This window comes from Desmodus rotundus, chromosome 4, assembly GCF_022682495.2.
Source record: "Desmodus rotundus isolate HL8 chromosome 4, HLdesRot8A.1, whole genome shotgun sequence".
NCBI lineage: Eukaryota > Metazoa > Chordata > Mammalia > Chiroptera > Phyllostomidae > Desmodus > Desmodus rotundus.
Window position 1 is genome coordinate 2,380,160 of NC_071390.1, and position 22,506 is coordinate 2,402,665.

Here is a 22,506-nt window from a genome sequence, read left to right on the forward strand (position 1 = left end):
CCGTGCTTGTCCAAAACAATTTTAAAAAGACCTGGCTCCACCCAGTGTTGGCAAGATGAGGGACTCAGGCTCTTGGGGCCGCCTTCCTAGAGGGCAGAGCACCGGAGTGTGCCCTCTGACCCAGGGACACAACTTCTAGAATGTTCTCTCATGAACATGAGGAACGTTTATGAAACCGTTTATCTGGCAATTTGTGTAAGAGCAAATGGACGGATGGACGGATGAAAAGAACCTAAATGCACATCAGCAGATGCGCCGTGGAGTCCCGGGTGGCGGGATTCCGTGCACCGTGTACAGTGCCGCTCGGCTCCCACGTCCAGCCGTGGAGACGGGCCCACCGCTGCTCCGTGAGTATCCGCAGGCTTTACGAGGGCGCCCATCAAGATGCCCACGTCAGCCACCCCGAGGGCCGCGGTTATGAATGACTTCTCTATTTACAGTTCACTCCTACTTACCTGCAATTGTAACAATTTTCTTCAGTAAGTGTGGATTGGACGCAGAATTTTTCAATGTCAAAAATTTTTGCCAAGAAACTATATTGCAAAAGAAGAAAAAACATTTCAAGTGAAGTTACTATCACCTCCTTAGCTGTTCACCATGCTTTTGAATGTCCTGAGAGTTTTACAATTTGTTGGTTTAGAAACTACTGTAAACTTATTTCTGTAAATGGCAACAGGTGCGTGTTGGTAGGTTTGTCCCTACACAAGCAACAAACAGGGACAGATCATAATTAAAGACGGAGTGGAAACTTTATCCAAGGGAAACTTCCACACCAGTCTGTGTCCTCGGGCTGCAAGAAAACGCTTTGTCCTCCCCGTTTGACAAGAAAACAAAGGTGAAGAACTTGAAAGGCTGATCCCATTTCACGCTCCTCGCGGGCGTGTGGAGCCGGTTTAGGGAGAGCTGGGCAGGTTTTGCCCGCTGGCGAATCTGTGCGGCACCGCCACGTCCACGTGGCAGGGGACGGCCTCTGTGTGAGGACGCGACACCCGTGGGTGCTCCCACAGGCCTCCGCGTGTCCCGCCTCCCACCTGTCACAGCGAACGCCCGGCCCGGCCTGCACTCCACAGAGAGAAAGACACTTCCCACACTTGCCTGCAGCCTTTAAAAACAGCCTTTTCCAACCAGGTGGGTCCTTAGAGCCAGGAAGGGCGACATGAAGACCTGCTGGGGGTGGGGGCCCCCACCATACACATTCAGTTAGAAATGAGGACGGAGGGAGCCCTGCTCTGGGTGAGCGGTGTTTGTTTTCCTTCCGGTATTGTCTACATTCTTCTGTAAGGAGCAGGCGTTATTTTTATAACCATTAAAAAAAGCCATCTGAAACAAAAAGTTTTACCCAAAAATTCATTCCCCCTAGAGGTTCCAGGCTGCACGGCCTACAAGGAGGTGGGTGGGTGGGGTGTGGAGGCCACCGTGTGGCTGGGGACCAAAGGCCAGGGCGGGGGTGCGTGGCAGCAGGCCAGGGGGACGGGCTCGGAGGGGCTCGGAGGTGCGTGGGGATGTCCTGGACGCTGGTCTCCGGCTTCCTCCTCTGGGACCCGCAGGAACCTGGCTGGGGAGTGAGAGGCCCTTCTCCATGCTGAGCCCTCTCTTCACTATAGGGACTCGTGATAACACTGCCGGTCCCCTTTGTCACTCTCATGCTGCTGCGATCTCCCGGGTACTTCTGCATGGGTTCTTGGGCTGTGCAGGGAGGCTGGCAGACACCGAATGGGCACCAGGGTCCTCTGTGCGCCCTCCTGTGTCCCACCCCTGAGCCCTGCGGGTCAGCGTCCCATTCACTGGAGACAATGGCGCACGAGGACACTAATGATGCCCAAGGTCACAGGGCTGGACACCGCTTGCGGGGAGACGAGCCCCGAACCCGTCTGTCCAGCCCTGAGGCAGGTGTCTCCACCGGGCAGGGTGCGGCACAGGGCGTGCCCCCTACAGAGAGCTTCCGGGGCACGGGCGGAGGGGTGGTCTGCGTGCAGCTGCTTCCCCCTGGACGGGGGGCAGGAAGAAGCGGTTCCACACAAAGTGAAGTGACATGAATCTAAAACTTTCCACTTTTCTTACAAAAATTAAGATGTAAACAAAGAGAAGAACCAACTAAAGGTCTTTGAAAAAATACATTTTAAGGCCCCGAACTTCAACCCTCTCTCTCAGCCTTGGTCGCTGGGCATAGGTGGGGCACCCCCGCATCTGCCACAGCTGTGACCTCACTCGGGCTAGCTGTCTAGCAACCTCTGGACCCCGGGGCCGGGCGTGCCCCCGGCTCCTCGTCCTCTGCTGTCTGGCCTCCCGAGGCGAAGCTCCCCGCGGGACTACACGCTCACGGTCTGGGCGGAGAGCCGGCCCACGAGGGGGACGCACGCCATCCCCGGAGCCCGGGGCTTCATCCTGCCTCTGGTCCGGGAAGGGAGAGAACCGGACACAGACCCTGTCACCCACGGAACCTGTTAGGACCTTGTCCGCAGGGGACAGGACATCTCGGGGAGCCTCCGGACACAGGGAGGACGGCACCCGTCTCCCCACTCAGGCGACGCACTGAAAACCCAGGATGAAAGCGGAACGGCCATTTCACATCACAGGGGCCCTGTGTCTGATACACCTGGTTGCAGAATTACACAGAACAGTTTGGAAACAAGCATTTACTGAAATCAGTTCCAGGTTACAGGACACGGAATTACAAAAATAAGGGTCTCCACTAGAAAAGAGTGTACGGGCAGCCCTGGGGCACCCACAGGGCCCCTGCATCGGGCTGTGGCTCCTCCCGCGAGCCACAGGCTCTCCAACCTCACAGGAAATTTGAGACTGAAGTTTCTGAAAGATACCACTAGGCTCCCTCTCAACCAAGACACACGGGAAGAAGGCTTCAGAAGTGCTGGCGGTGTGCAGGCTCTCTGCAAGTGACGGTGTGCTCGGGCTCCATGTTGGAGGACGGTGGGTTACCTGGACGAGGGGACAGGTGGGCGCCCCCATCCATCTGTAAGGGGTTCACATTCGCCGCCACGTGGAGGCTCACAACCAACACTGGAATGTCCCTTTTCCGACTCGCACCTTCTAGTGACTCTCAGAGTGGTTGAAATGTCCCTGAAACGACACAAGAGCACAGGTGGGCGTTGATTCCACTGACTGAACTCCTCGGCCAGGGCTGTGTGTTTGCCGGCACGCGGCGCTGCGCTTCAAGGTGCCGGGCTACACTTGTGAGTGCGGCCTCACTGAGGCCGTGCGAGCTTGCAGCGCGGACAGGGCGCACCTCAGGGACACGTAGCCCAGTGAGGACCAGCGCGGTGAAGCGAGAACCGCGGCGGGAGGGATGCGCAGGTCTGATGGTCCCGGGCTCACAGGGACACTGCCTGCGCTGCACTGCAGCCCAGTGAGTGTGACAGCACAGTGTCCGAAGACACACATGTCTCATCGAGAACACTAGTGACAAATTGCCGCGCACCACCTGAGCCCTCAGCGAGCCAGGGCCTTTCTGCCGGGGAGGGTCCGGCCTCCCACGTGAACAAGCCCAGTGTCCACTCCGCGCTGCCGCGCTCAGTGCAGCGACACGGCGCGGGTCTGCGGGTGCGGGAAGGGCTGCCGTGCAGTCGGAGCACCTCCTGTGGTGCCTGGTGCGCCCAGTGGCCACAGCCAGTGCTGCCTCTCCTTTGCCCTCGAGGGAAAGGGAGTGAAAACACCTGCACGTCCATGACACAGAATTCTTAGACACGACGTCCAAATGCTGAGCTGGGATTCAACACGAAAGCGGCTCCTCTCAGGGCACGGGGATGGGGCACAGCCTGGGGTGGTCACCAACCCACCAGGGCCTGCCGCCCCCCGTCTTCTGGAGCCGGCCTCGTGCCCCCTCACCCTTACCTGCAGAGACAAGATGGTGGCCAGACACTGCGCCACCGGAAAGTGAGGGGTCTTGTCCAGCATTTAGAAACCTTTGTCACACGCGGGGGCCACACTGGGGAAGCACAGCGTGGCTCTGCAGCCCACTGGCGGAGACAGCCCTGCTCTCCAAGGCTATGCTGAGGTGGCAGAGGGCTCCCTGGGCCAGCAGGGGCCAGGAAGCGTGGGGTGGGCCCAGCAGTGGGAGGACAGTATCGGCTCCACAACGGCGTCCCAGCTTCCCTGCAGTCAGGGGCTTCCCGGAGCCATGGGCACCCAACAGGAGATTCAGGCCTTCCTGATGGCAGCTGACCCACAGGGCGGCTCCTTGGTGAGCTGCCTCAAAGGGACAATGGCACTGGTTCTAGCTGGTGAGGGTCGGGGAGGCTCCGCACAAAACAGGGGTCCCGAGGGAACCGCCCAGGCAGAGCCAAGTCCTACGAGGAAGGAGAGGACAACCAGGCGGCAAGGACTGCCCGGGGCCAGGGTGCTGCAGGGCTGGAGAGGCCCTCTGACGTGTTGCGCAGGGGCTGAGACGGGGGATTCCCAAGCAATCCGGTGGCGCCCAGGCCGTGGAGGCCCTGGATGCGGTGAGGAGTGCAGGGCGGGTTTGTTCATCAGGCCTGAGTCCTCTGAGGTCTCGGAAGGACACGTGTGACAAGCACTCGATTACAAAAGGGCATTTTAGAAACACACACTGAAGAAAATGAAACAGGTTTCTTTACTGTGACGCTCAGGGTCTTTAAGAGTCTAACCCACCTTAAATCTCCGAAACGCGGGGGGGAGGGATGCGGCATTCCTCACCTCCTTTGGCCAGGAGACTTGTCCTGCTTCCTGCCTGTGGTGGGCCCCAGGTGGGGAAGGGCGGCCCCGGGCAGAAGGGCAGACGCCTGGGAAGCCCAGTCCTGGCTGCTGGGGCGCGGGCGGGGACAATGCTTTTTGTTGATGTCATCTTGTCACTGCCACGTGGCTCAGAAAACAAAGCGACGCTTTACAAAGGGTCCTCACAGAAAGTCTCATTCCTGCGCCACCCCCACCTCCCTGGCAGATGGGAGGTCTCTGCCATCTGCCAAGTTGGGGACAAGTTGGGGCAGAACGAGTAAGACTTGGGGACCATTATGTAGACGGAGCCACACCAATAAGAGGACCGGGACCCGGACTCTTAAACCAAAGGAACCTGCAGAAATGGCCCGTTTAACCCCTGCAGCCCATGCTCCGTCCCCAGACGAGACGTCAGCTTCCCACGGGGTCCTGCCCACTTCTCCACCCGTCCCAGGTAGTCACCGTCCCTCTCAGAGCACGGGGCCGCACTGACCGCCAAGGAGGAGCCTGTCCCGCCCCCCATCCAGACAGGGGTGGCACGACCCTGCCATGGCCGCAGGCCTGGACTGGCCGTGGGGGGCATGCATGTCGGTGGGGAGATGCCAGGCCCCACCTCGGGCCGACGGTCGGAAGGAAGGGTCAGCTGCGCCCTGTGGGTCAGCTGAGGTCCCCGCGGCCAGTGAGAACGCCTCTCTGCACGTGGAGTCAGCCTGCAGTGTTCTGACGGGTGACGGTGCAAACACACTGTGTTTGATACAACCTGATTCCAGTGTTTTTCACCAGGCGAGACAAGCATGTTTTTTGAAGAGTTTTTGTTCCTCATGTTGGGGTCCAAAGGGCCTCGGGTCCCGCTCCTCCAGCTGCTCCCACTGTGGAGCCCCTTCTGCACGGCTCCTCCCTCATCCCTCACACGGCACTGGCCGCGGTTCACGAACCCTTTCCCAAGCCCTCCTTACTAAGAATGTCCTGCCTGGGCTCCCCCTCACCTGTCCAGGGCTGGCCGGAAGGGCAAGGCCAACAGGTGAGTTCCTCATCCACCCGGGAACCACGGCGACACCTCCGCTCACGCATCCCGGGAGGAGAAAGGGGACTCTGGACCGCCCCCACCCCCCCACAGCCACTGACCCCAGCCCGCTCCCCCCCGCAGTCAGCGCGTGGAGCCCTGGCCGGCTCTGTGGCCTACTGATGTGTGCGACTCCCACAGCCACTGCCTGCCTGCGGAGCCGCGTCCCTTCTCTGACGCCACTCTCACCTTTCCTGCCGCAGAGCGCGGCCCCACTCTGCGGAGCTCCTCAAAGGCCCAGCACAGAAGCTTCCTCTTGTAAGGCCTCGTCCAAGGGAAGCTGGTGCGAGTCTGTGTGTGATGAGAGATCTTTACGACAAACACCTACGCACACCCCGAGCACATTCCACAACTGTTACACACCTGCCTCCCCGTCCTGCCCGCCTGCAGGGTCCCGACAGGAAACAGGCAGCACGTGCAAACAGGAAACTCACGTGGTCACGGAGCGGGGGAGGGGGGCTGCAGGGGACAGTGCAGGGGCCAGACGAAAGGGACGGGGAAGGAACGGCCCCCAGGACCCACGAGGAGGGTGTGTCGCACATGGTGGGCTCAGTGCGAGGAGTGCACCTGGGACGCAGGCGAGTGCCCTGCCCTCCTCCCCCACTTCCTGCTGCTGCCCCCTGGCCCAGGGTGGCAGTCCCGAAAGGAAGCCAGAGGGCCCCCGGTGCGGACACATGGCGCTGGCCTCCGGGGTGGGTGCCGGAGAGGGCAGACAGGTGGGGACACCCAGACAGCGGCCCTACTGGAGAACGACCCCAACTCAGCCACGTTAAACGTGTGCGAGACGAAAGGGAAGTACCCCCACCCTCCACGTAGAGCATGTCATTGAAGAGGAAGGAATTTTAAAAAACTACAGAGATTCTACAGTGAAGCAGTATAATAACCAAAATGAAAAATTTACTGGAAAGGTTCAACAGCAGATTGAAACGGAGATGAAACAACCCGTAAACACGAAATCAATTGAGATTATTCAGTTTGAAGAACAGAAAGAAAATGAAGAAAAATGAACAGAGCCTCCGAACCCTGCAGAACGGCATTCAACGTTTCGGTGCACACGGCAGGCTTTTAGAAGCAGAGGGAGAGGGAGGGGGCAGAGAGAACAGCTGTAGAAACAACGGCCAAAAAGGCCTCCCATCGGGTGAAAACGCAAATCCACGCACCCAAGAAGCCCAGTGAAGCACAACTAAGAACAACCCAGAGAGATCCACACCAGACCCACTGCAATAAAAACATCAGAAAGTCAAAGAATCTCGAAAGCAGAGAGAAGGGATGTATCACGGACCAGGGAGCCTCCTCAGAGATGTGGGCGTCACACGGCAGTGAGATGACGTCGCAGTGCTGACAGCTGACAGAGACACTGTCAGCCACGAGTTCTCTTCCCAACATACGCCCTTCCAAAGCGGGGCAGGGGCTGGGGCGGGGGCTGAGACGGCGCTGGACAGACAGAAAGAGCAGACCTGTCACTAGCAGTCCGGCCCCACGAGAAGCGCTGGAGGGAGCCCTTCAGGCTGAAACTCAAGGACCCTGGGGAGTAACTCGGACCCATGCGCAGAGAAGATGTGAGGGGGCTCCTCTAGTTACTCCTGCCTACGAGCACTCCGCTCCCGCAAGTTCACCCTGAACGTGACGGCCTCGGTGGGCCCCGGTTCTGGTAATCTAGCTGCGTGTTTCTTGGGTTTTCCATGAATCTCATCAGCAGGAAACAACAACTTAATTTTTCCTTTACAATTCTGCATCTGCTGTTCCTTTTTTACTTGCCTTATTGTCCCAGCTAGGAACCCTGGTGCGCTCAGCAAAGGCGGCGGTAACAAGCTGACTGGTCCTTTATTCTCTGGCAACAGCAGCGCCCCCACTGCGTGCGAGGCTGCCCGACCCTCGTCGGGAGAAACGCTTGTGTCCCTGGCGTGCTGTTTCACCACAAATGGGATCCGCAGGTGACCGAGCTCTGTCTCCCAAGCACTGAGATGATTTTTAACCTCTTGATCTGACAACGCAGTAATTTTCCCACATCGAGTCGCCCGCATGCTCCTTCCGGCCAGGTCATTTGTGACCCCTGAAAGCGCCTGGGGTGGCCCAGCCCCCACACTCACAGGGGCCCAGTCCCTCACTATTTGAAAGATTCCATTCCAGCGCCTTCTAGTGTCCACTGTCCCTAAGAAGAGGTCTGTCGTCAGCCGAAGTACTGTTCCTTCATGGAAGGCCAGTCCCTTCTGTCTCAAACGCTCTCCAGTCTCCCCACATGAGTGCATGCACACGCCCCGCCCAAGAGTGACCGTGGGTCCTCAGGCACACACAAGGGACACGTAGCAACCAAGCACCACCCACGCACCACCACACAGCGGAAGAGATGACATCACAGATGCCACTGAAACCCCCTCTGAGCCCAGGCCTGACGGTCGTCTTTCTCGGGGATCTTTTTATTCTTTATTCAATAGGCTTGAATGTTTTACATGTTTAAAATTGCATCTAAATGTTACCCTCACCCACACTGGCAACAGCTAAGTTCCATTTTTGCTAATTTGGTGCTTTAAATTGTACGCCCTTGGCTACTAGTGAGGTTAAACATCCACTTACGACTAATTGGGTTTCCTCTTCTCTTGCCGAGTCACGTGCTCCGCCCATTTATTTACCCACTACTTCCTACTGTGTATGTTGCTCAGATTTCCCGGCTTTGGGCCACATTCGCAAACGGTGATGAGGGAATTCTGACATGCAACGAGATTTAACACAAACACATTAAATTCAACCCTGTGGATTTGTTGCGTTTTATAAACCCACCTGGCTTCATAAATACATTCTCCTGTATTTTCTAGTAGAAATCGAAAGGCATCTGGTTGTTTTGGTTTTGCACATTGAGGTTCTTTCCTCCCCCCACGTGCCGGCCTTTCATGAGAGGCAGAGGTCTCCTTTCATCTTTGCTCACACTGGGGTGGCCGACTGTCCTCACAATTTACAGAATTTACAGACCGCCCGGTCGCCTCCCAGTGATCTGTAGTGACCTTCTCTGTAACGTATGAAGCGGCCGCCCGTGCGTGTGCAAGGCCCTGGGTTTTACTCACCGGTCCACGTGTCTGCTCTGGGGCCGTGGCACGCCATCTGAATCAAAGCAGCTTGGCCATGTGTCTTGGCATCTGACAGGGGATCTCCCTCTCCCTTCTTCTGCTTCAAAACTATTTGGCTCTCCTCAACTCCAGAATCTCTCGGCCACTGCCTTTTCTAATCTTTTAATCACCTTTCCCCTCCCATCTGAAATTCCTGCACTCTAGACTCCCCACAGACCTTCTCACTCTTTGCTCTACGACTCCACGCACACTTTCATCCTTTCCACCTTCATTTCTCTTGACCTACTTTGGAAAATCGCCCCCCGCCCCGATCTACCTTTTAATTCACAAAATCTGCCTTCAGCTGAGTCTCACCTGACATCTTCCCCTTTACCTCCAACGACCGTATGGCTCACATCAGACGTTCTTCTTTCCAACCCTCCAATCGCTTCTTCTTCGTGCCGCCCGCTTCTTTCATTGTAACTCCACTTCCTCTTCGATCGCTTTCCAACATCAAATACTCACCCCTGTGCGCCCGTTTCCTTTATTATTGCAGGTCCTTGGAGGGTTGTGCTCTCCTGTCTGCGAAGGCTCCCGAGCCCCAGCCCCGACGGCGGCAAGTTCGTTTGTTTTCTCCTGGAGATCTCATCCTTCGCTCAGCTGGTTTCTCTTTGCGGTCTGCGGGCTGGGCGGTGGAAGGCTACCGGACGGTCCTTCATCTGTCCCTGCGACGGGCCTTCCGGACTTCAATATCTGCGTGCTTTTGCGTTAATGCTTTGGCTTTTGGTTCTGGCACTGCTGAGAGAGAATCACATCGGAGCCCACACCCAAGCACGGCTGGTGTTCGAACTTCAAATCCCCTGTTAAGGCACAGGCAGATAACTCAGGGCTCTGAGCCTTGTGCAGGGTCCAGACTCTGGCTCCCACACCTCCTCTGGCCAAAGTCACGTCTATCTCTGGAAATCAGCACTCCTCGCCCGGCCCCTGGGCCCAATCCAGGCCAAAGCCAACAAAGGCCGAGACGCGGGCCAGCCACAAGGGATGCGTTTGTATCCATGTTCTGCTCTTGCTGTCTCTCTTCACTCACACGATTAACTGTGCAGTTAACGTTCCCCCTGTAGCAGGAGGGGACACGTCCGTGTCAGCTTAGGCTAAAATGCAAGCCTAATGTGCCTTCTCCTTAAAACGCTAACCTTCCTTTTATTCCTTTTCACTATCCCCTCATGCGTTAACATATTTATTCCCAGGGAAAGAGGTTTTCCTTTGGTTCGTCTCACCATCTGAAGGCGCCGTCTTCCTTCAGAGCTGAGAAATGACCTAAATTTGTACAATGTTTTCAGTGACACTATTTTTCTGGAATCCACGTCCAGAGAAACATCCACTACCGGAAGCTCCAGCAGAAGGTTTCGCCAGCGAGTCTCTATTCAAGCGCATCCACTCTGGGATTCACATCCGGCTGTGCGGACTCGGCCAAAGCTTCCCCTTGGCCAGCTTGTCTCACCCAGTCGGAGAAATTCAGCTCTGGGGCTGAGCCAAGAAGCTCTCCTTGTGCCTGGAACTGAGGTCCACGAAGACCCTGCCTGCCGCGCCCCTCGGGGAGGGGAGAGCGGCCCGCACCATGCAGGAGCACTGCCATCACCCCGGCTGCAGGCACTCCGGCCAGAGCAGCAGGGGAGAGCCCCGGAGCCCAGCCACCCGACAGCCTGACCTGGGCACGTGGCACGCCCCTCACTTAACCCAGGGACCCCCCTGCCCTTATCTCAAACTCCACAGGCCGCACCGATGGACCCTAGGGCCCCTACACACCGAGGGGGAAAAGCACGGAGCACAATTTCTCCCCACAGAACAATCAACGAGACCCTGTGGGCACCTCTCGACTGCGTTTTCTCTTGGGACGTAAGGGTAAAGGGCTGACAAGGACTAGCGTTGCCGGAACGGGGCCCACAGAGTGAGCGAACCACTCTGCCTTCATCGATCTTCCTTCATCTGCCCCGGAACACCTCGTTTCCCTCCCTGGCTTCGGCCCTGGCCTGACACCAGGCCTGCAGAACAGAGCAAGGCAGGCCCAGGAGAAAGGCGGACTTGTTTCCGCCAGGGCCTGGCTCCACTCCTGCTCCACGGCAGTATTTCCAGATGCTACAGATGTGCAAAGCCATCACCAATGAGACAGACAGGCAAACAAATAAAACAAATATTGTAAAGGTCACCCATCTGGAGATAAAAGAAGTGCAGGAAAATGTATGTCCATTTAGAATCAGTGATCATCCGACCGGGCCCCTCCCGCTGTCCCTACAGGCCAAAACGAACCAAACCCCCACCCCCGCCCTCCATCTCTACTCCTGCGGTGCCCTCCCCCCACTGTCAGACCGTGGAGTCAGTGTGGAAACCGGAACGACACACAGGCTTAGGAGGGCTCCCCCCTCCAGGAGCTGTCGGGGTCCCAGGTCAGTGTGGGAGGAAGTGGGGCGGGGGGGCTAGTCTATGACACCAAAACCCACGGTTTCCACACTGGTTTTCAGTTTGGGCAATAAAACCCACGAACACCAGATAAAAGACAGCAGAGAACACTGGCGATGGGCGATATTAAAGGGCCCAACAGTTTTTCAACTTGACGCCCCCCACCCCCGTAGGACTTAGCAGGACCGGCTGGGCCAGAGCTCCAGAAGGCTATGCTGCGCTCTGGAAGGAAACCTGAGCCCCAAGTGGGGGCTCTCTGTCTTTGACCCAGAGGCCTGGGTTTAAACCCGCAATCTTTTCTTTCCCCAGGAGGAGGTGTCCACTTGTCAGGGACCAATCAGAAGACAGACCCCAACCCAGGGGCTCTCACGCGGGACTCACGCTTGCAAAGGCCAGAAGGAAGCCCCACAGGGCAGGGCCAGGCGACCCAGCAATCCCCACAGCGGGATGCCCACCCTCAGGGGCCACAGGGGCCGTCTCTGCAGGAGCGGGACCCTGGAGGGAGGCACTGAGAGGCTGCCCTTAAGGAAGGGGAGGGAGCCATGCTCTGGCCCCAGCCCTCCCACCACGCTCGGGTCCAGCACCAGAAACCCCAGCCAGGGAGCCCGCAAACGAGGGAGCCCGCTAACAGTCTCCAGCAGAGTGGAGACAGAGCTGGGGGATGGAGCTGGGGGAGGCGGGCCACAGACTGCCACCCAACCCAGGGAAATCTGAGGGTGGCCCCTTCCCTAAGGACTCCTGTGTGGGGGTGTCTGAGACCGACCCCCTGGAAAACTGGGTGCTGAGAGCACGGCACCTTCGCGCCAACTAACACCCCACGCCTCCAGTTCCCCTGGTTTTCTGACAGTGCCAGCCCCTTCCCATACATCTTTTGGATTATTTTGGAGAGCTTTGGCAGCCCAGGTAGGTTTCCTGTAACAGGTCTGAATTTACAAAGGACAGCGTGATTTCCACATCACACTTGGGACCCTACGGCTGAGCTGGCCTGAGGCAGGAAGCCTGCTCCCAGGCCCCAGTCCAGCTTTGGAACCCCTCGTGGGAGGAAAGGGAGCCTGCCAGTGACAGCAACCACTGGCACTGCTTCCGGGCTTGCAGCATGGGATGGAGCACAGCAGAGAGGGCAGCCTGGCCCCAGTGTTGCGGGGACACCCCAAATGTCATAACGCCATGTCCCACCACGTGAGTGGAGGACGCTTTTGTTCCAGCTGTCAGTAACCACAGCAGAGTGACTCAGGGCTGAGAGAGATGTTTCCAAGTAACACCATGAATACGGGCTGAACCTTAACAGTGACCGCCCGAAAGAACCCTATCGGCAACTACCAGAACGGCGTCATTGTAACGGTGAGCTAGAATGGACCAGACAGAGAAGAGACCGACACGCCAACCTGGAAAACGAGTTTGAGAAGGTCCGTGGAGAGTCCTTGCATTTGTGAGGGGGCAAGACCTCGCCTTCGTGAGAAATGACTCGTGATAAGAACAAGGACAAGCTTAGGGACAGGAGGAGGACGGGACTCAGGCACCCAGCTGAGACAGCCATGCAGAGTTCAGAGCAGAGCTAATACTCCAGCGGGTCAGAAACACAGCAGGGAATTAGCAGGGTGCAGGGGCTCTTGAGGAAAAGCACCCAATACGCTGAGAAGCACGTGCTAGATTCCCGCTAGGAGTTCCACAGGAGCAGGCCACGGGGCGGGCCACGGGGACACGGCCAGGGCGGGGGCACCTGTGTGCGGAGCAGCGTGCCTAATGAAGCCGTCTGGCACGCGGGGCCGCTGCCTGCCGGTGATCTGTGTTAAGCACTGCTCCCTGGGATCCTGCATCGCTAAAAATACTATTTGCTTTTTATTTAACACTGAACTTTCAATGTTCTAGAATACAAAAATAGTGTCTTATTATTTTAAAGCTTAGGAGGGAAACTGGCCATGTTATTAGAAGAAGAAGATATATGCAGCTATGGTCTGTTCAAATGTCAAGAGGCGTGACTTTTCAAATTCACATTTCAATCTTTATTTACATTGGACTTTTAGAAATAGTGGGCGTAAATATTAAATCTCCCAAGCCTGGGTGAAATTTTATTGAAAATAACTACAAATAAAGAGGAACTGATTTTTTAAAGTCAGTTTCTGAAATCTAGATGAAAAAGAATATCAAGCATTAACAAAAAATGATATATTTACATATCAATATAGGTCTTCTGCTCATAGACTCATTTCCTGTGAAACACGGCAGAGGCGAGCTTGGGGAATTACAAAGGAAGGAAAAACCCTCATCAAATAGGTACTGTTGTTCAAACAGACTATATTAGCTGAAACGATCCAATCAGTCACTTGAGCCAAATTTTTTTCCCTTAAGCCCCTCGTGCCGGAACGCAACCTCTGAGAGCGCGCAGGCCCACGCTTCAGCCCTGGCGTGCGTGCCCCACGGGCAGGATGGGAGAGCCACGTCCCGCTGCTTCCGCCTGAGAAGACGGAAGGTCAGCGGCAGCAACGCACTGGGCCCAGAGTGGGTCACATTTCTCAAGGTAAATATTACTTCTCGGCACTGCCGGTACGTCTGACAGTCACGTGGGTCAGCCTGAAACAGTGAAGTTCAAGTGCTGGATCTCTGATCACCCCCCCAACCCGCTCCTCCCCCCGTGCGGAACTACATAACCTGCGGAGATTTTCCTGGAGACGGAGCACGCGAGGAAGCAGAGCACGCCTCCACGGAGTGACTACTGTGAGGCGCTGTTTTCATGCCGTCCGATGGCTTCAGATTACCAGGGGTTCACAGGGGTGACAACGGACACAGTTTCAGTTCCTGGTTTAAAGCAACATCGTTGCCTATCACTGTAAAACACAGTAGCTTGCCGCCTGTCGACTGAGGATCTCCTTGTCGACTCAATCCTTTGCTCCTCAAAAACAGAACGATACAGTTTCTCTAGAAATCTTTCGGGGCGATGGCAGAAATGCACAGATACCCCCCCCACACACACACACACTCCTGGCTTCTGTGTGGACATTAAACAATTCTATTTCACTGCAATATTAAGATTCCTAATTTTAAATTGAACCACCCCAAGAATTACAAAGGTTATCAAAGATATATTAACTTGTCCTTAGAATTAGCAACAAAGGTGTTACTGTGCTAACGCACATGCACAGCCCTGCCTGCCCCCCGCCCGGCAGCGCTCGGGCCGCCTCTGCTTTGAACTGAGATGGTGTGAACACCCCACTTCTCCTCACATCTGCGGTCTGTGGGAAGTTTACGGAACAGGAAAGGAAAGCTGACACAGAGGTAAGAAGAAACAAGTTGATTCCTGTTTGGATAATTAAGTGAGGGGAGGCCTCTCTCCCAAATGTCCTGCCAAGATGTCTGTGTTCATCATATCCAGTGGTCCATTCCCTTCCCTGAATCCTGCTTTTAAAAACATTTTAAATGTATTTGCAATTTGTTTCCAACTTGAAGCTGCAGACAAGTTAGTCTGCACCCCAGAAGAAAGCTAATAAAAGCTTAGATCAACCTGCGCCGTTTCATTCACACGCCTCATTCCTTGGAAATGTACCTGCCGTGTTTAACGACTGTGTCTCGTGGCTCCACCATTTAAGGACAGGTCTACGCTTACGGGATGTGAGAAGGTTAAGGCACTTACAGACTCCCCTGCAAGGCACCGCGGGCAGGGCTGGGCTGGGCTCCTTCCGCCGCTCGGAGACATCTAGTCAACAAATCACAGCCACAGAGGGATCAGAACAACGGTTATCGGCACTTTTTATTAAAATATTTAAATGGCTTCCCAGCTGGTGTGGCGGGAACAGGAACCTACCCCTGCACTTGGTGGCCCCCGACCACCGTCTGGCCTCGGCGTGGGCAGGCGGCCTCGGGGGTGGCGCCTCCGGCTCCTCGCTGCCCCAGGGCCCCCGGGCGCTGGCCGGCACCTGCGGGCAGCCCCGCCACTGCACAGCTGCATCCAAGCTCCTGCAGGGCCGCTTCTGGAACACACACAGTTTCACTTGAGAGGGCCTCATGGAGACACAGCACTCTGATTAAATCTGCTTCCTGCAGACTTCAGCTGCACAGGCAGGCCCCTGTGGAGCCGGGAGAGTTTATGGGACGTTTGAGGAGAACACTTTAAACCTTTTCTTCAGGAGTAACCATCATCAATTACATGCAACCTCATTATTTCCTGAATTGTCTGATATTTACTTAGCTTTATAGACTTAAAATAGTCATTTTTAATAATTTGGGCAGAAGCTCTTATAATAAACTACTGTGACTGGTTTATTGATATTGAAAATGTACAAAACCTATAAAGTCTGTTCAAGCAACGAGCCCTATGCTTCAGCACATCTGCCTAGCATTAGGTGGCGTGCTTTCTCGATGCAGCAGGGAAAACCCACACGCGAGCCATTCCTTTCCTTACGGACACCGGAGACCAAATCAGCTTCACTCCAAAAGCTGTGCACGGGGCCCATAGTTATAACCTTCAGAAAAGTCAGCGTTTGGTTCCGGCTTCCCCTTGAACTGCGGACAAAGTGCCAGACCAGTCGCAGAAGCTGAAGGGAAACCCCCTGCCCTCGCAGTGCCGTGACTGTGCGCTGCGCGGTCGCACTGTCCTCGCTGACAGAGCCGGACGCCAGGACGGCCCGGCCCTAGCAGTGTCCTGGGTGCAGACAGTGCCCGCCTGTGACACCGGTGGGCACGACTTCCTCAGTCACTTGCAAACCATCATCACGATTTGTGCCAAATAACTTATGATCTGTACTGGTGCTTATTTAATCTTTCCTAATCGGCGCCATTTCATTCAATGGTTTCATTCAGTGTGGAAACTTTCTATCGCAGGTTTAGCCTGCTGGTTCTTCCCGCTCTCTAACACGCCTTAGAGCAGGCGCTCGGAGATGGAAATGGAAACCGTGGGCTCTGAGCCCCGTGATCTGCTAAGAATGGTGTCTTGGCCTGAGTGCTTGACCTCCAGGTGGCAGGAGACAAGGGCAGCCACCCAGTCACTTTCCTCCTACAGCCCTTCCCTAAAGGCAGGGCTCACCGGCAGGGAAGCTCTCGAAAATCTACCCAAACCACGCCCTGAGCAAAGCGTAAAGACAGAGAATGCCCCAATCCGAAACAGGCTGTTAAGAGAAACGCCACCCAATTGGAGGGTATGTCCCGGGCTCCCAGCCCACACCCGTCCACGTGGGCTCTGTGATGAGCAAGGGCAGGAGGACACGCAGACGGACAGAGGAGGGACACCAGCAGAGGTGTGACAGCCATCCACCACGGACACGAAAGGGCGGGGACAGCACGTGCGTGGAACAGAGCATGCACAGGGAAGGGCGGCGCCATCCACACAGCGCGGGGGGGGGGGGGGGGGGGGGGGGGGGGGGGGGACAGGCACCAGTGCTGCTGTCCTCAAAAGGGGGAAGAGGGCGGGTGACATGCCCTTCGGCACTGGGTGGCGAAGGTACGGAGAAGAAAAGGAGGGAACGTTTCAGGTCCAAACCCGCAGGAGGCTGACACCCTCCATCAGCCACCCAAATACGCACCTGCAGCAGCGGCAGCGCCCGGAGGGGCCCGAGGAGCGGGAGGGGCGCCCTCAGAACAGCGGTGCTTCAGGGCCACCAGTACCATAAATTCCCCCCCAAAACAATCCCGACCAGAAAGAAAACCGTGGTTCAACACCCTAAAAACATAAACACATTCAGACAGACGTCTGAGGACACGAAAGTTACCTGGAATCAGAAATGCAGAATTCAAAGCAGAAAGGGACGAAAACAGGAGCAGCAGTTGAATGAACTCAGGGAAGTAGCGGAAGGAGAAGAGGAAATTGCGTCAGACGCCAAGAGTGAATTACAAAGTGCCCAAGGAGGGAACACGACAGAAGGGAGGGCACGGAGGTCACACTCACGGCGAGGAGGAACACCAGACTTGGGGGGCAGGCACACAGCAGAGTGCACGGATGCTGCGTTGTGAAGTGTGCCCCGAACGGCACACAACGTCACCAGCCACTGCACCGCATCGGAGGTGTGACGTGGCAACACTGTCAACTTCCAGCCACCTGCGTTAAAGGGGAAGGCGGGAATCCTGCAGGAGGCCCACTCGGCACCTAGGTCTCCCTCCCCGACCCCCGCCCAAGGCCATCAGTCAGCCCGAACAACCCTGACTCCCCCTGCCTTTCTGAGTAACCTCAGACTTGCTGAGGAGGAGAGCCCAGGGCACGGTCTGGGGACGTCCCCATGAAGTCGCCGCACTTGAGCCAACCTTTGAAAGCGTTTCTGTGTGGGGTCACCTAACAACTCGAACATCAAGGTCAGCAGACTTGCGGTTACCCTTGGTGACAAGCTGACGTTCTTCAAGTGGCTCAGGAGGCTGCGGAGGTCAGGTCCGCACCTGCTGTGGTAGGTGAAAGGAGGAACCGTGGAACACCAGGGTTCTGGGTGAGGGCTGGTCCCCCCCGGGAAGGTGGGGACCCGGGCATGGTGGCCCTCAGCCAGCCAATGGCCAGAATCACTCCTGGTCTCAGCCTCCGCCGTGGCTCCCTGAGAGCCGACTGCATGACGCCGGTGGGCACACTCACAGTGAGCCAGTGCCCGCGGCGCACTGCAGGGCATGGCGGCAGGCCTGGACCCGAGGGGAAGGAAGGCTGCCAAGCCTGCACCTCAGGGCCGGACCCCCTGCTCCCTCCTTCCCCCTCCCTCCCAGAGAGGCACAGTCAGCCTTTCTGCTGTGGGTGACAACAAGGACATCACACTGTACAAACAAAGCCCCAGCCCCGAGTCCACACGGACCCCGGCACCTAACAGTCACCAGAGACAGCCCGTCACACGGCAGCCTCCTGGAGAACTGGACGGGAGCACTGCTCCAGGAGGTCACACGTGTCCTGCTGCCCCCGAGAAGGAGCGGCAGCTCTGGGAGAGACCTGCAGCCCTCGCCTGCGACCCTGCCTTTGGCTCCTCGACTGCAAGTGATGGGCCCTGGGAGCCGGTGGGGTGGACGGAGCGGGGGGCAGCGGATTGAAGGCATCACAGAAAAGAAATTCAAAGCCTCGGCTCTGTGCTGGTGAGTGAGCCCTCACAGCAGCCACGCACCCGGGGATCCTGGGGGCCAGTGAACACAGAGCGCAGGCCATGCCAGCCAGGCCGTGCGCCGCACCCGGCACCTGCCCCTCTGAAGCCTGTGCTCCACTCGGCACAGAGAATGTGGAGGACACAGAGAAGAGACACCGACTGCCTCGAACACTCGGACAGAAAAGCACCGTGTGTTCTCTTCAATCAGCACAGCAAGAACATGCCACGATCTTAAAAACTAAACACCGTGAATGAAGCACATGTAACACATATGCTAACAGGAGCTAGGCATACATACCGTGAATCAGAAAGCCCCTGTGAATCATTAGAACGCAGTAATGTAACTAATGGTGTCTACACACACTCACACACACCCCTGATCTTTCAGTCCGCAGGTATTTGGAGGATTTTTACTGACTAATAAATAGCCTTTACGCTGAGACCATTTGTATTACAAATGGTGATGCTGGTTAACTGAATCCTACTTATAAGAAAGAGTCTGCTGAGTGGGGGTTTTAGTTGACTTTGGTTTAATTTCCAACACAGGAAATAAAGTTTACTTTTGCTGATCCGGAGTGGCCGATGCGGACACCCATCCGTCCTGAACACAGACTGCTCACGCTGAGGAGAAAGGCTAACGAGGCCCCGCAGACCGCCCGCCACGCAGACAGAGCACGTGGCTTCCACCAAGCAGATTCCTCCTCGGTGACATTTTCATTTGGGAAGTGACCTTGCACTTGGGAGGCTGGCTCTACAGCAGTGAAATCTGGCACCGTGTCAACGACAGAGAGGATCACAAATTAGGGCCCCTGCTGTCAACCCCACGTCACCAGGGCAGAGAGGCCTCTGACCGAATGTGAGCCTGTCTGAGGACCCCTCAGCTTCCTATGCACGTCTGCACGGCTGACCCACCTAGCCTGGCAAAGAAGAGGCCACTTAGAAGGGGACCAGCGGCCAGAAGGAAGAGGGCAAGTGAACTCTCTGAGAGCTAGGTGTCTAAAGAAGACAGCGGAGAAGAGCAAAGAAGAGCCACTTCTCTCTCATTAAAGTAAAGAGACACACGCACTAGACCGACTGGGCGTGATTTCAGGCTTGCACTATTTACCAAGCACACTCTGAGTTTTGTTCCTGACTGAAATTAGGGTCCTAAGAAAAGCGGGTATGCAAATTTACTCACAACAGGTGGGACCTAATAAACATCCCTTCCAGTCACAAAAACTAGGGCTCAGGGTTTTCCATATATTTTTTGGATCCTCACCTGAGGGTATTGATTTTAGAGAGAGAGGAAGGGAGGGGGCTGGACAGAGAGAGAGAGATTGACTGGTTGCCTCCCATTCGTGTCCCGACCAGGGATCAAACCTGCAACCTAGATATGTGCCCTGACCAGGAACTGGACCAGGAATTGAACCTGCAAACTTTTGGTAGATAGGACAATGCTTCAACCAACTGAGCCACCCAGCCAGGGCACACATCCTTCTGTTTTCTATTTTATTTCTAAAGGACAGTAACAAAATACGGAAGGAAATTGCAACGGAGAAAGTGCCCACCAGTCCTGAGGGACCAAGGCTGGGAAGAGCGACCCCACGTACCGGGGCGTCCGCGCCCACAGCCCGTGCTCTTTGCAGAGCTGTGCTGGAAGGAGGGTCTGGGCAGACGCCGGAGCGAGCACGACTCTTCCGGGGCTCTGAGCCGGCAGTTCTGTTATAAAGCCTGTGGTGCAGAGTGTGCTGGGTGCCTCTGCCTCCCGGGGCCCACCTGACCCAGGACTTCACTTCTAACTTCAGAGCCTCGAGTGGGGCTCAGAAAACGTCTGCCCGCGGGAAACGACAGACACCAGGGGTCCTGAGGGGCTGCCCGTGACCGCCCGTGAGCTCACTCACCGAGAGTACAGGGCAGGCACCCGGCTCAGGTTGGCATGAGACTCGCCTGCAGAGCTGTTGGAGCCGGGTCCCGGGTGCTGCAGGCCCCACACCTGCACTGTGGTGACAGTGCACAGGGCGCAGTGACACTGGGCCATCAACAGAGGCAGGGAATGAGCTGTACCGCCTAGTAGCTGAGTAACTGCATTCTGGAGAGGGAGTGTGTGTGTGTGTGTGTGTGAGAGAGAGAGAGAGCAAGAGAGAGACACACACACACACACACACACACACACACACGGGGTGGCGGGGGGAGAGAGAGAGAGAGAAATCGATTGGCTGGTTCCCGAATGCACCCTGACTGGGGTCCAAACCCACATTCTGGTGTACAGGACAACACTCTAAACCACTGAACGGGCCCAGGGCCTTTCCTGTTCTTTCTGGTCAGTAATGACCTCTGGCTCCAAGTCCCTGACAGCCTATCGTTTTACTGCCAGCTCAGGGCCTCACCGCAAAGCCCCCTGTCTCAGTGCCCCAGCCCTAGGGTGGAAGCTGTGCTGTGGGGGGTGGGCTGTGCAGGCAGAGGGGCAGTGAGTCCCAGTCCCACCGCCCACTCGCTGTGCATCACTAAACTGGGGGTTCGCCACCTCTCTGGACCTCAGCTTCCCCAGTCCTAACCTGGTGCCAACACCAGCGGTGAAATTCAGATAACACACCTGGTAACCACGGAGGAAGTAGCAGCGCCCGCCACATCTCTGCCCAGCTGGAGCTGCTCGTCCCCTCCCTGCCACAGCTCCACACCCACCCTCTCCTCTCAGTAAGAGCGCCACTGCCCATCCAGGTGCTGGAGGCACAGCCCTGGGAGCCACCCTGGACGCCTCCCTGCACATCCCCCTCCAGGGCACTCCAGCAGCGGCACAGTCACAGCCCCTCCTCCGCACTACACGAGGGCGTCTGCTTTCATCGCTTTCATCGCCCCCACGGCCTCTGCCCGCTCCGTGATCTCCGTACTACACCCCCCCCCCTCTGACCACCATCCCTTTCATTTCCCACAGCGGCGCCAGAGGCAGCTCTTCCAACGCCAGTCCGATAACGTAGCTTCACTGTTTACTTCCCAGCCTGGAGGGTGAGCCCCGCAGCGACGAGCCGGCACCGACCCCGCAGAAGGGGACAGTGCTCAGGGATGGCGGAGCCGAGACAGAAGGAACCTGCGACCCTGGATGTCGCTGGTCTGGGACGCCCCAGTCTCACACGTGTATTTAGGGTACCTACATTCCCCCTCCCTGCACCGCTCACCTTTACACTCTCAGGTGAGAGAATCGAACTTCCACCCTGTTTGAGCCGATGTGGTGTGAAGCCTCCCTGCTACAGAAGCTACACCTGTGCCCCAGTAACAGGGTCCCAGGAGTGGGTGTGGCGGTGACAGAACCTAAGTGACGCCGGCTTAGTGATCAGGCAGTGCGTGGCGAGTAGACCCTATCCTGCCGCGGAAACATTTGAAAATGCCCTGCCGGCAGTAATTGGGAAGAGACCCTGTGCTTACGGAGCCCGCTGGCCCAGAAGGAGCGGACAGAACAAAGTCAGACGCCGGGAGTGCTGGCAGCTGGCAGCTGCCCTGGGCGAGAAGCCGCGACGTCGCCGAGGTGGAAACGAGCCGGCAACCCGCGGACAGAAGCAGAACACCACGGTGCTGCCGGGGACTCTGCTCGCCCCGCCCGCGGCGACCCCGCGGCCTCCTTTCCGTTCCCGGAAGGCGAAGCGCTTTCCCACGTCCTCCACTGCTTCCCTCCGGGTCCCGCACAAGCCTGATCACCCGTCGCCGCTCCACCCAGGGGAACTGACGTCTGCCCCACCCGCTCCCCTTCCACAGCCACCCGGCGCTTTCGCCTGGAGGCGGGAGATGGGACGCGGGAACGCCACCACCTGCCCAGACACCGAGTCCTCAAGGCCTCGCAGGGAGCCCCGCGCACCCTTGAAGAGCGCTGGTCTCCCAAGGCTTGGGAGCGTGCGGGTCTGGCGGCGCCCGGGTCTTACTTCTGCGCAGGCGTCGGGAGAGGGCTCCTCCCACTCCCAGGGCCCCGCCCCCAACGGGTGTGGTCTGGCGGCTGCAGCGGAGCCTCCTCCCAGACAGGGCCACCGGGAAACGGGAAGCCCACTGAGGGCCTGTCGGAGGGCGCCACCTTCCCGTTCCTAACGCCCAGGCCCCGGGGGACTCACCGCGTCCCCCGGAACCTGCAGCTCCTCCAGCCTCCGCCGACGCCACCGGCCCAGCGCCAGGGTGTCCATGCGACCCACAGGCCCAAGTCTGCGGAGCTCTTCCCCCTACCAAGGCCGGGCGCCCCGCCCATGCTGCCGCGTCCAAACCC

The 22,506-nt window shown here is 57.1% G+C and overlaps 1 protein-coding gene across 9 annotated transcripts; it reads right to left on the reverse strand.

Annotated features, from left to right (window-relative positions):
- Window positions 1-2,620: 2,620 nt before the first annotated feature.
- On the reverse strand, window positions 2,621-22,506 carry C4H10orf143 (chromosome 4 C10orf143 homolog). 9 transcript variants are annotated; one of them, XM_053923041.1, is made up of 9 exons: window positions 22,358-22,506; window positions 20,165-20,352; window positions 17,479-17,610; window positions 17,126-17,275; window positions 15,050-15,215; window positions 14,879-14,941; window positions 5,942-6,043; window positions 4,672-4,837; window positions 2,621-3,078 (listed from the first exon to the last, which is right to left on the reverse strand). In XM_053923041.1, the coding sequence occupies exons 1-9, from the start codon at window positions 22,424-22,426 to the stop codon at window positions 3,059-3,061; spliced, it is 1,056 nt and encodes a 351-aa protein (XP_053779016.1). In that variant the 5' UTR covers window positions 22,427-22,506; the 3' UTR covers window positions 2,621-3,058. The 9 variants fall into 9 exon arrangements, 8 of the variants coding, with proteins under 8 accessions (XP_053779016.1, XP_053779017.1, XP_045047441.2 ...); XR_008426724.2 differs by lacking the exon at window positions 2,621-3,078 and adding an exon at window positions 13,900-14,140 and having other exon boundaries at window positions 4,822-4,837; XM_053923042.1 differs by lacking the exon at window positions 20,165-20,352.